At 42.2% G+C, this 12,850-nt stretch overlaps 1 protein-coding gene across 2 annotated transcripts in view; it reads left to right on the top strand.

Moving 5' to 3' along the window:
• The window catches only part of LOC138952922 (lysoplasmalogenase TMEM86B-like), a 12,811-nt gene extending 1,908 nt beyond the window's left edge, over positions 1 to 10,903 (top strand). Inside the window, exons 1-3 of one of the 2 annotated variants that reach the window (XM_070324675.1) lie at positions 383 to 610; positions 7,207 to 7,410; positions 8,914 to 10,903. In XM_070324675.1, the coding sequence (XP_070180776.1) occupies positions 393 to 610; positions 7,207 to 7,410; positions 8,914 to 9,439 (948 nt within the window). In that variant the 5' untranslated portion in view covers positions 383 to 392 and the 3' untranslated portion in view covers positions 9,440 to 10,903. Of the gene's footprint in view, positions 1 to 382; positions 611 to 7,206; positions 7,411 to 8,913 lie in introns of those variants that run through there. The other variant, XM_070324676.1, reaches the window with a different exon arrangement.
• Positions 10,904 to 12,850: the final 1,947 nt, after the last annotated feature.

The following is a 12,850-nucleotide window of genomic DNA, read 5'->3' as shown; positions in this document are numbered from 1 at the left end:
TGTGTTTGTGTGTGTGTGTGTGTGTGTGTGTGTGTGTGTGTGTGTGTGAGAGAGAGAGAGAGAGAGAGAGAGAGAGAGAGAGAGAGAGACAGACAGACAGACAGACAGACAGACACAGACAGACACAGAGACAGAGAGACAGGGACAGACAGCAGATAGACACACAGAGCAGTGAGGACAGAGTCAGCTCGTGCCTGTGATAATTGTCTGCGTGTGTATTCATCATTCTGTTACTATCTTTCTATGTGACTGTAGCACGTAACACCAGTTCTTTATCATCACGTTCACAGCTATCCATGGCTTCAAACAATTGTTGGTACACTCCACCCTAGTTCCACATTTCTCCGTGTTTGACGTAGTGTCTCGTGTTACGTCACGTTCGGACTTTCAGAATGACGTATTATTTTCTTTTTGCCTTTGTTTCCTTTTTGCGTGTCTGCTCTCTCCCTCTCCTTCTCGCTTTCTCTTTCTCTCTCTTTTCTTCCTCTGTCTTTTTGTTCGTCTTTTTTTTCCCGACAACTCCTTTCATCTACCTCACTTCGACCACGCACATGAAGTGCATACAGCGTTGTCCACTATTCATGATGAATAGTGCCAACAAAATAAGGAGGTAAGTTCTTTGAAGTTTCTCTTGCTTACTTCTGTGAGTGTGTGTATGCAGTTCTGTTAGCACTCTGTTTAAATTCGTTGTTGTGTTTGAATGTACTATGTATTGAATGAACTCAAACCAAGATAATTTTATATTCCTGTGTAATGCACGTGGTTGAAAAAATCGTATGTCTTATGTCTTATGTCTTATGTCTTTTAATTTAGTTGGTGGTTTGGGAGGGAGAGGAAGGTTCATGCAACGTTGTACTGGTTTCAGTTATTAGAGAGATTAAGTGTACAGTTTTAGTGGTAGTAGTAGTGGTTAACTTGAGGACAATCTATGTATCATTACGCATTCCGCTTACCATAACGAAACCGACAACGGCGTCTTGGCCCGTGCGTTTAGTTTCACTTTCGTTAACGTGATGAGAGGGAAGACAACTGTTGCAATAATTCGAAAGACTAGCGTCCCATGTCTGGACTCTTCAGTTGAACAAAGAAGAAAAGTCTTACACGGAGCAGACGACACAGCCGAAAACAGGAACAAAAGAAACGATTATTGCAATGTTGTTTGTATTGATACATTTTAACCACTCAATTGTTGAATAGGCGCATGCAGAACGTTCGACGTGTACAGAATCTTCAGAAAGTGAATTCGCTGGAAGAGAAGTGTTTGCGTGCATCTTTCTCTGTCTCAGTGCAGATTCACTCATTCCGATTCATTCCTTTGGCTGAGAATTTAGTGCATCAAACCTGGAATAAATCACACATGAAACTGACATTGTAGCATTTAGAGCAGCACTCTGTTCCTAAATGTTTCAAGTCATCTGTGATTGTTCCTGTTCCCAAGAAACCCCGTGTCACCCAGATGAACGACTTCCGCCCTGTCGCTCTAACTTCTGTAGCAATGAAGGTGTTTGAGCGGATTGTATTGAGGTATTTGAAAGCTTGTACCAGCCTTGTGCGTGACCCCCTCCAATTTGCATATCAGGCGAACAGGTCAGTCGAGGACGCAGTGGCGTTGGGTCTGTACCACATTCTTAGTCATCTGGAGAAGTCACGCACATACGCCAGAGTGTTATTTCTAGATTCTAGTAGTGCATTCAACACTATCATCCCCCATAAGCTTTTTGAAAAGCTGTCGATGTTGAATGTCCATCCATCCATCTGCCACTGGCTTTTGGATTTTCTTTTAGATCGCCCCCAGGTTGTTCGAGTAAATGGATCATTCTCCCATTCTGTAACGCTGAAGACTTGTACACCACAAGGGTGTGTTCTTTCTCCACTCTTGTTCACCCTATTCACAAATGATTGTGTGTCATTTGACCCATCTGTTGTTCTCCTTAAGTTTTCAGATGACACCACTGTGGAGGGACTCATATCTGACAGCGACGAGAGTGCGTACAGAGAGGAGGTTCGACGGATGGTTGGCTGGTGTTCGGAGAATAACCTTGACCTGAATGTGTCAAAAACCAAAGAAATGATAATGGATTTCAAAAGGTCGAAGGATCCACTCGATCCTTTGTTGATAAATGGGGACGTGGTAGAGCAGGTTGAGACTTTCAGATTTTTAGGCACCATCATTTTAAGCAACCTCTCGTGGAACCAAAACACCGAGTCAATTGTCAAAAAATGCCAGCAGCGCCTACACTTTCTAAGACAATTGAAAAAAATTAGATTTAACGGTAGCATCCTTGAGCAATTCTACAGAGCCACAGTGGAAAGCATCTTGTGCTTCTCGATCTCTGTGTGGTATAGTGGCGCTAGTGAAAAAGAGAAAGCACAACTGGATAGGATCGTGAGACAGGCATCACGGATAGTTGGGTGCGACTTACCATCCATCGCCTCATTGTACAACACGCGGCTCATCCGGAGAGGCAATAGTATCATCGGCGACACCACTCACCCAGCCAACCCTCTGTTTGAGCTTCTCCCCTCGGGCAAGCGGTTTAGAGCCCTGAAGACTAGAACTAGTCGTTTCAGGAACAGTTTTTTTGCCATCTTGTCTGCACTCTGAATCTGTTGTTGGTGCTTGTGTGGACGCTCATGCAGAGCAGTACACTAGTCCTGTGCTTCTTTTTTTCTTTTTTGGGGGGGGGGGGTGGGTGGAAGAAAGGGGGAGACTCTAGTCGGTTGTGCAAATAGTATTTAACCATGGGTGTGAATGTGAGTGTGGACGTGGATATATGATTTACTGCAACATTCAAAACAAAATCATGTGCTTTTGCATTTTGGAAATAAATTCTATTGATTGATTGATTGATTGATTGAAGTTGTTCAGTAACATACTGGTTATAAAGAAATGTATGAATAAACACGCGTTCGCTGAGTTTTCACATAACATTCAGGGCTCGTTATTTCTGTCGATTTAACCACCGCTCGTTAGCAGATCAAAGGGAGCAGACGTAAACTTTGACCCCTAACCTTTGAACTGCGCACAAAACGCTGACGTCACCACATAAAATAGTACCGATATATAAACCACTAACACAAACACTCACACTGTACATTTAACAAGTCTATGAAACCAACATCACGCGTAGTCATGCACCTTGTGCATGTTCATTTACTAACTGCACGGACGATTTAATAGTCTCTTTTACACCAAGGCTATTCTAGGCGACCTTGACCTTGGCCCGCTTTGCCTCGGGCAAAGTCAGCCATTTTTGCGCGTTGTTTGAATGGTGGAGCTGTACGATGGTGCACACACATTGCTGTTATGGCGTGTGTGGAAGTGATTTAAATAATCATAATAATAATAATATGGGAGATTTATAGAGCGCTTTACGTTCTCTAAGCGCTGTACTCAATGAAAAAAATATGAAAAAACAAACAAACAAACATATACATACAAAGCAAAGCAAAAAAGCATGTGCAGCAGCATTCAGCACACAAGTGAAGACACCGTGAAAGATCACACATGGTCGGTGTTGGATGGGTACCGTTTTCCAAACCCTATAGAGATTTAGAAAAGTGCCGAAAATTGATTAAATTATGTGGAAGACCGATGGAGAGGTTCAACATCGAAAAAGTCAACAAAGACACCTACATTTGCACAAAACACTTCGTCGGGGGGCACTTGAAAATGACATGCTGCTTTTCTTCATAAGTATAAATGGAACAAAAAAGATTGTACCATGCTTTGACTTTATGTGCTGAGAGAGGAAGAAATGGTTTGAATGTAGCTTTTTCATATCCTCATAAACCAAAGTGTGATACTGCAGCTAGTTAGCAAAACAATTTCACTGAAAAACTAGACAGCAAGTGACACATAGTCTACAAACCAATGAACACGAAGGCATTTAAGAAACAGGATCATTCTTTTAATCTTGTCAAACATTTTGAACATGAATCTCACTGCAAAAACACAATCTGACAGAACTGGCAGAAAAACAAAACTACTTCAGCATACAAATGACCCAAAGAATATGGTCTGAAATCAGACAAAAAGCATGACAGCTCGGTGCTTGCAGTTGCATACCACAAGAACACAAAAATGAAAAAAAATGGTCAAACTGAACTATGTGTTGTTCAAAGGAAAAATGGTTTGCCTCAAGAAAAAAAGACTCAGAGACATCACATAACTGTACAAGCTCACAAGAACTATTGGTTGTAATCATGAGTACGACTAGACTGAAATGATAAATAATGTGCATCACAGTACTATTCAAGCACTAAAAAGTGCCTCCCACTAGCTTGTCACCAAATAAAAAAAGTAGGTTGTAACAAAATTGCAGATTAATAAAAAAAAAATTTCAATCAATAGTATATGTCACACCTGACATTAAACTAGTGATTTCCATCACTATCCTTTTCGGGCATTAAAAATAGTTCAAAGCAGCTAGCCCCACATGGAAGTAAGTGGCTCATTCACAAGCTAGTTAAACGCTTTTCATTCTTTTTGTTTTTCTCAAAAGAAAATTCATAGTATGACAACAGTATTCACAGCAGGCAGTTTTAAATCACGCAAGGGTCATTCTCCAGGTGTGTTCACGAAATACATTGCAATTTTAAACAGAGACACTTATCAGTTCACGCTTGAAGATGATTTTACTGACCAAGTTTCTCCCCATATATTTCATAGCCCTGCAGGTGAAAATGGGAATACCAGCACAGAATGATTGTCAGTGAACCTTTAATACCAACATTTCAAACTACATCACTCATCATAAAAGAGAAGATGTGATGAAAATCAAAAAGTGGAAAAACGCATACTCTGATAATTGTTGTCCAAGTGTTTCAAACTACATCACTCATCATAAAACAGAAGCTGTGACTTGGATTTAAATAAAAATCAAAACGCGGAAAAACTCATACTCTGATAATTGTTGTCTAAGTGTTTGTGTGGTTAAAAAAACAAATGTACCTGATCATGAATAAAATCAGAGCAACCCATATGATCATTAACCATTCACTGGTCCATACGTATACTCTTTTCAAAAAGGAGATGGGTATGGAAGAGGCAGTGCTACTGTTAGTGATTCAAAGTGCCAAACATCCCATCCGAGTGCTGTGAAATGGATATAACTTACTAATATTTGCATGTATGCATGCTAACATACTGTGACAGTACTAATACAGTAAAAGCATTATTGAGGGTGAACAGCCTGCTTTACTTGGTTTCAGTGAGGATTAACAATACTAACAATAACAATAGCATGCCAAACATCCCATCCGAGTGCTGTGAAATGGATATATATATTCAATATTTCATGGAAACTTACTAATATTTGCATGTATGCATGCAAACATACTGTGACAGTACTAATACAGTAAAAGCATTATTGAGGGTGAACAGCCTGCTTTACTTGGTTTCAGTGAGGATTAACAATACTAACAATAACAATAGCATGCCTAAGTTGTGAAATGTAAGTACTTACCCCCCCCTCCCCCCTACCCCCGGACACTGGCAAAATCCCAGCAGAATGTCCCCCATCTTCGCTGACGAGTATCCACAGTTTATATGAGGAAGTGTGCAGGTAGGTTGTCTGCCTCTGTGTCGGTTTTACCTCCGCGGTGTAGACGAAAAACTTTTCCACTTCTGCCACTGGGCGAAAAGTCGCGTTTTGGCACTTTAATTTGGCATATAACATCAAACATCACGTTAATTAACTACATTTTGTGGCATTATACCTATGCGATTCATGTCACATTAGAAAAACTGCCGTAACGCAATAAAATTCCTGAGATTTTAGTATTATGCATAACACGGTAAAACATCGAATTTTGGTGTCTGCGTTTTGAACGTTTTCGCTGGGATTACGGACGGCTATTCACATCATGTTAAACAAGTTGTCGCAGTGAGCAAAACACCAGATAACGTCTGGAATTATGACAAGTTATTGCAGTGACTTAAACTCGAAGTTAGCTGTTGGTTTTGATGTGTTTCACTGCGTTTTCGTCTTGCTTTTGTTTCATAATGTTGTTGCTGTTGTTGTTACTGTTGGGAGCTATACACCACATTTTTGTTCCCCGAAAAATACCTTCTTGATTAATATCAGGACGCAAACCCTCCCCTTTACTTCACACACACACACACACACACACACACACACACACACACACACACACACACACACACACACACACACACACACACACACACACACACACACACACACCTCAAGTTGAGCACATGACCATCGAAAAAAGGCGATAATCTTCAAAGGATTTGTAAGCTTTCGCCTTCTTCTGGTCGAAATCGTTCTTTTTCTCAATCAGATAGTTCAGGATGTTAACAACACCGATCCTGGGTGCGTTTGATAGGTCACGTTTTCCTTCGGATGTAAAAGGATCGCGTGGTGGAAATCCGATCTGTCGAAGTCTTTGGAAAGTTTTTCTTGCACGTCCTGTCTTGTAAAATCCGGATCGATCGGTAGTTCCAACTGCTGTGCAGTTTTCACAAGTTTCAGCAGACCATATCGTCTGTATCCAGTAACAGTAGATCTAATGACACTGTCTTTCAAAAACTTTCTCAACTGAACGCAGTCGTTCCTATCTAACTCCTCCGTTTGCAGCGTGGCTTCGACAGCGAGCTTGCCCGTACCCAAGGGGAGTAAATCGAAATGACTCACCGCGCGGTCTGCTGTAAAAGGCCCTATTGGTTGTCACGATTATTACTATATTAGTTCCTTTATTCTGTTCACGCATGGACAGTCATGCCGATTCATTATTTGTCTGGTTTGGTTACCTTGCTCTGTGTGAATTGTCAGTATTTGTGTGTTAGTTTGGGCCGGGATGGGGGTGGGTGTTGTTCATTGCTAGTAGTTTCAGATTCCTATTGGCTTAAAGCCAACCAAATCCTTGTGAAACCTTGTGAATAAATCTATAGTGTGTATAGTATGATGCTATTTTGTGCATACCAATTGCCTAGGGCGGCTTGTAATATTTTACACACACACACACACGCACGCACGCACTGCACGCACGCACGCACGCACGCACGCACACACACACACACACACACACACACACACACACACACACACACTTACACACACACACACTCACAAACTAACACACAACACAATCTCTGTTACAAATGTTTCATACACCCCGGCATTCCTTCGTCGAATGTCTCAACGCGGCCAGTCCTATACAGACTCAAACATGTTTCAGGACCTCAAAAATACCGTGTAAGAAACGAAATCAGAAGCGAGGAAGAAGAGACATGTTGCTGGTACCCTACATCATTCTCGTCTCCTTCTACCTCTGGAGCACCGACCCCTTGAGCAACTACGACCCTCCGGAGACCCCTGTCAGGGCCCTCATCAAAGTAGCACCCATCCTCTACCTCGCCTGCTACGTCGGCCTGACGCCAAGGTTCGGTATAGACATAAACATATACTGTAAACAAGCCAAACATACAGTACTGGGTGACCCCCCAAAAATGCAACCCGTACAAATGCTGATAACTTCTGCATCTGTTCAACGAAATAGTTAATATATTTGGTATTTGGTTTACATTAATTTCAGCTTATGCATGATCATATCACAAAGTTTCCAATGTATAGGTCAAGTGGTCTAATTGTGCTCTTTTGAAACAAATATCCACAATTTCCTCCACAACTGTCTTTACCTGGTTGAAAAATATGCATTTTTACGATTTCTGTAGCTTGTCGAAGTGACACGTTCGCCTGCAATCACGACTCGCTTGCCCCCTACCCTGTATAACACAGTTTATTAAAATGTAAAACGATTAAATAATATGCACTAATCGTACAGCCAGTAAAATATCCTCCACGAAACTGTCTTCTTTTCTTGTGTACCTTATCTGGTTCATATTTTACGACAATTGGAAAATGACGAAAAATCACTTACAACTGTGGGCGCGAATGAGCTGCGTTTCTTTCTTCGGGTACCGTACACCAAATATGAACAGATGCAGAAGTACTTAGAATTGTTATGGGTTGCATTTTTGTAAAACAAAGAGAAGGGGACAGACAAGGGGGAAGAAGAAAAGGAAAAGACAGAAAACAAAACTAAGAAAAAACACCCACAAAATCAGAACGAAGCGAAGATAGGCACAACAGAGGGCAAGCGTCAAGCGCTATACGAACAACAAAGAATAGTAAAGCACGATTCTTGGGCAAATATTGCAGGTTTCAAGACAACGTGCTTGCCCAAAGCGCCAGGATACGAACAAGAATAATAAAGCATAATTCTTGGGCAAATATTGCAGGTTTTCAGACAACGCGCTGTCCCAAGGCGCCAGGATAGGAACAAGAATAGTAAAGCACGATTCTTGGGCAAATATTGCAGGTTTCCAGACAACGCGCTGGCCCAAGGCGCCACGATACGAACAAGAATAGTAAAGCACGATTCTTGGGCAAATATGGCAGGTTTCCAGACAACGCCCTGTCCCAAGGCGCTAGGATACGAAACGAATAATAAAGCACAATTCTTGGGCAAATATGGCAGGTTTCCGCACAACGCGCTGGCCCAAGGCGCCAGGATACGAAAAAGAATAATAAAGCACGATTTTTGGGCAAATATTGTAGGTTTTCAGACAACGCGCTGGCCCAAGGCGCCAGGATAGGAACAAGAATAGTAAAGCACGATTCTTTGGCAAATATTGTAGGTTTTCAGACAACGCGCTGGCCCAAGGCGCCAGGATAGGAACAAGAATAGTAAAGCACGACTCTTGGGCAAATATTGCAGGTTTTCAGACAACGCGTTGGCGCGGCCCAAAGCGTCAGGATACGAACAAGAATAGTAAAGCACGATTCTTTGGCAAATATTGTAGGTTTTCAGACAACGCGCTGGCCCAAGGCGCCAGGATAGGAACAAGAATAGTAAAGCACGACTCTTGGGCAAATATTGCAGGTTTCGACACAACGTGCTGGCCCAAGGCGCCAGGGTGGGACTGATCTTCTCCAGCATGGGCGACGCGTGTTTAGTGTGGAAGGACACTCACTTCCTGCACGGGATGTTCTTCTTCAGCCTGGCCCAGATGGCCTACATCTTCGGCCTGAGCTCCTGGTTCGACCGCGGCCAATACCCGCGAAAACATGTCAAAATGTTCGGGCTGGCCTGTGTATGCTCCTACCTGTACATCGTGACTGGGATGACGTCCCCGCTGATGGCAATGTGCGTGCTTGGGTACACCGTGCTACTCTTCACCATGGCCAATCTGTCCATGCAGAGAAACATCATCGAACGCAACCGAGGGTCGAGCATCGGGGCCGTGGGGGCCACTCTGTTCGTGATTTCCGACCTGCTGATTGCAGTGTGCAAGTGGAAGCTGGTTTTCCCTTTCTGTGAGGAGGTCATCATGTTGACTTATTACGCGGCTCAGGCCTGCATTGCTGCCGGTGCTGTTAACTCTGCGCGGTCAAGAAGGCAAAGCTGATGGGGGAAACAACTAACTTGGTGTGAATGTTCTGGGTTTAGGGTGGGGTTGGGGGTTGGCGGTTGGGGGTAAAGACGGGGTGCCAAAAACAAGAAGAAGGAAAAACAAGTCGCGTAAGGCGAAATTACTACATTTAGTCAAGCTGTGGAACTCACAGAATGAAACTGAATGTAGTCCGCAGCTAGTGCAAAAGGCAGTGAAAGTGACGAGCCTGTTTGGCGCGGTAGCGATTGCGCTGTGCTTCATAGCACGCTTTACTGTACCTCTCTTCGTTTTAACTTTCTGAGCGTGTTTTTAATCCAAACATATCATATCTATATGTTTTTGGAATCAGGAACCGACAAGGAATAAGATGAAAGTGTTTTTAAAACGATTTCGGAAATTTAATTTTGATCATAATTTTCATATTTTTAATTTTCAGAGCTTGTTTTTAATCCAAATATAACATATTTATATGTTTTTGGAATCAGAAAATGACGAAGAATAAGATAAAATTGTTTTTGGATCGTTTAATAAAAAAATAATTTTAATTACAAGTTTCCGATTTTTAATGACCAAACTCACTCATTAGTTTTTAAGCCACCAAGCTGAAATGCAATACCAAACCCCGGCCTTCGTCGAAGATTGCTTTGCCAAAATTTCAATCAATTTAATGAAAAAATGAGGGTGTGACAGTGCCGCCTTAACTTTTACAAAAAGCCGGATATGACGTCATCAAAAGTATTTATCGAAAAAATGAAAACAACGTCCGGGGATATCATACCCAGGAACTCTCATGTCAAATTTCATAAAGATCGGCCCAGTAGTTTAGTCTGAATCGCTCTACACACACACACAGACAGACAGACAGACAGACACACACACACATACACACACACACACACACACACACACACACACACACACACACACACACACACACACACACATACACCACGACCCTCGTCTCGATTCCCCCCTCTATGTTAAAACATTTAGTCAAAACTTGACTAAATGTAAAGAGAAAAATCTGTGTCTGTTTCTGTATCTGTCTTTCTCTGACTCTGTCTCGGTCTGTCTGTCAAACTCTGTCTCTGTCTTTCTCCGTGTCTCTCTGTCTGTGTGTGTGTGTTTCTGTTTCTGTTTGTGTGTCTGTCTCTTCTGTCTGTCTATCTATCTGTCTTGTCTGTCTGTCTGTCTGTCTGTCTCTCTCTCTCTCTCTCTCTCTCTCTCTCTCTCTCTCTCTCTCTCTCTCTCTCTCTCTCTCTCTTTCTTTCTGTTCTTTTATAATAACTATTGTTTCCTTACTCTACCGTTTAATTTATTTACAAAGTAGGCCCTCTCTTTCTGTTCTTTTATAATAACTATTTTTTTGTTTACTCTACCCTTTAATTTATGTACAAAGAAAGCAAACTTTCGTTCGTTTTACCTATAATATATATACACATGTGAAGTCCTACAAAACATTAAAAAGGGTAAACATAACGTTTTGATCTTGTTTTTGATTTTGATTTTGATTTTGGGAGAGAGAGAGAGAGAGAGAGAGAGAGAGAGAGAGAGAGAGAGAGAGAGAGAGAGAGAGAGAGAGAGAGAGAGAGAGAGAGAGAGAGAGAGAGAGAGAGAGAGAGAGAGGATATGTGTATCTAAGAGTATGTCTGAGTTTCTGTGTTCGTTCTTGGAACTTGTGTGTGTGTGTGTGTGTGTGTGTGTGTGTGTGTGTGTGTGTATGTGCGTGCGTAGGTGCGTGCGTGCCTGCAGGCGGGCGGGCGGGTGTGTGTTTGTGTGTATGTGTGTGTGCGACTCGCCCAAGATAGTCTAAAGGTGACCAAGGGACTGCACTCGCTGATGGCACAACGGGATCGTTCTTGTAATAAATGCGTAGTTGTATGGGGAGATTTATATATAGCGCTTGACGTTCTCTAAGCGCTTTACATATTAATTTCTGCCGTGTGAGATGGAATTTTTTACACAATATATCACGCATTCACATCGGCCAGCAAACCTCAAGCCTATATTAGGGCGAGCATTCACCTTTCGCGGCCTTTATTCAAAGTCACACGGGTATTTGGTGGACATTTTTATCTATGCCTATACAATTTTGTCAGGAAAGACCCTTTTGTCAATCGTGGGATCTTTAAAGTGCACACCCCAATGTAGTGTACACCGCCCTTTAACCGTCTTTTGCAGCTCAGTCTATCTCTCTTTCGCAGCAGCTGCTCTCTCTCTCTCTCTCTCTCTCTCTCTCTCTCTCTCTCTCTCTCTCTCTCTCTCTCTCTCTCTCTCTCTCTCTCTCTCTCTCTCTCTCTCTTTTTCTCTCTCTCTCTCTCTGTTCCTGTACATATCGTGTTGGCGTCCAATTGTTTCCTTAGTTCACAGTATGCTTTTTGCAATATCTGTGTTTTTCTGTTCTTTTCGTTTTTTCCCCTGAAAAAAACGACAAGGCGGTTCATGTATGACTAAAGGGAGACAACTAAATAATATTCAAGCCTGAATAGATTTTAACTTGATTGCTTCCCTTGCATTGGAGTTATACTGCAACCATGGTCAAAGCCCAGAGGCCCTTATTTCCAATTTTGTGTTGGTTTTACCCCAGTTACATGCAGGCTGCTTTAACCCTTCTGATTTGCCAATCTAATTTGTTTGGGGGCAGGGAGCATCCTTTTTCATCGGTCTTGTTCTTTTTTAAACAAAATGTCAATGTCACAATTCCCTCGCAAAAATACGTACAATGTCGAGAGGGGACACATAACTATATATACCAATACTCATTTTGGCTATAATTAATAATCACATTATTTGCATAATTACGAATAACCTTGGATCTGCCATTCTGCTTTTAGAGCAGGTGGCTAATTACACCTAAACATGCACTCACCTGGGTAGCGCGACTCTTGTTGCTGCTAGCTTTCCACTGGGAGGAAGCAACATTCCAAAATGGGCAACATTTTTTTCTACCCTATGCTTATAAATACGTGTGCTCTATACAAAAACGGTGCAATGTATAAGATACATTTTTTAGCGGACGATTACAAAGTAAAGCTCGACAGACTGCCAGGAGAATGTTGGGATTTGTAAACGGGGGAACAAGTTGGAGCAGGACGTGGTTGTATTAGTAGGCCTGGCAATGGTAATAGATGGAGGAGGAGGTGGAGGAGGAGGAGGAGGAGAAGGAGGAGGAGGAGGAGGACGAGGAAGAAAAAATGGAATGGTTGTAGAAGTGGTGGTCGTCGTCTTCGTTGTTTCTGTCGTGGTAATAGTAGTAGTGGTAGTAGTAATAGTAGTAGTAGTAGTAGCAGTAGCAGCAGCAGCTGCAGCAGTAGTAGTAGTAGTAGTAATCGTCGTCGTCGTCGTCGTCGTCGTAGTAGTAGTAGTAGTAGTAGTAGTAGTAGTAGTAGTAGTAGTAGTAGTAGTAGTAGTAGTCCTAATAGTCGT

The sequence above is a fragment of the Littorina saxatilis genome, linkage group LG17 (genome assembly GCF_037325665.1).
Source record: "Littorina saxatilis isolate snail1 linkage group LG17, US_GU_Lsax_2.0, whole genome shotgun sequence".
In the NCBI taxonomy this organism is placed as follows: domain Eukaryota; kingdom Metazoa; phylum Mollusca; class Gastropoda; order Littorinimorpha; family Littorinidae; genus Littorina; species Littorina saxatilis.
The sequence above is the reverse complement of the archived record's forward strand: the minus strand, read 5'-3'. Positions and strand labels throughout refer to the sequence as shown.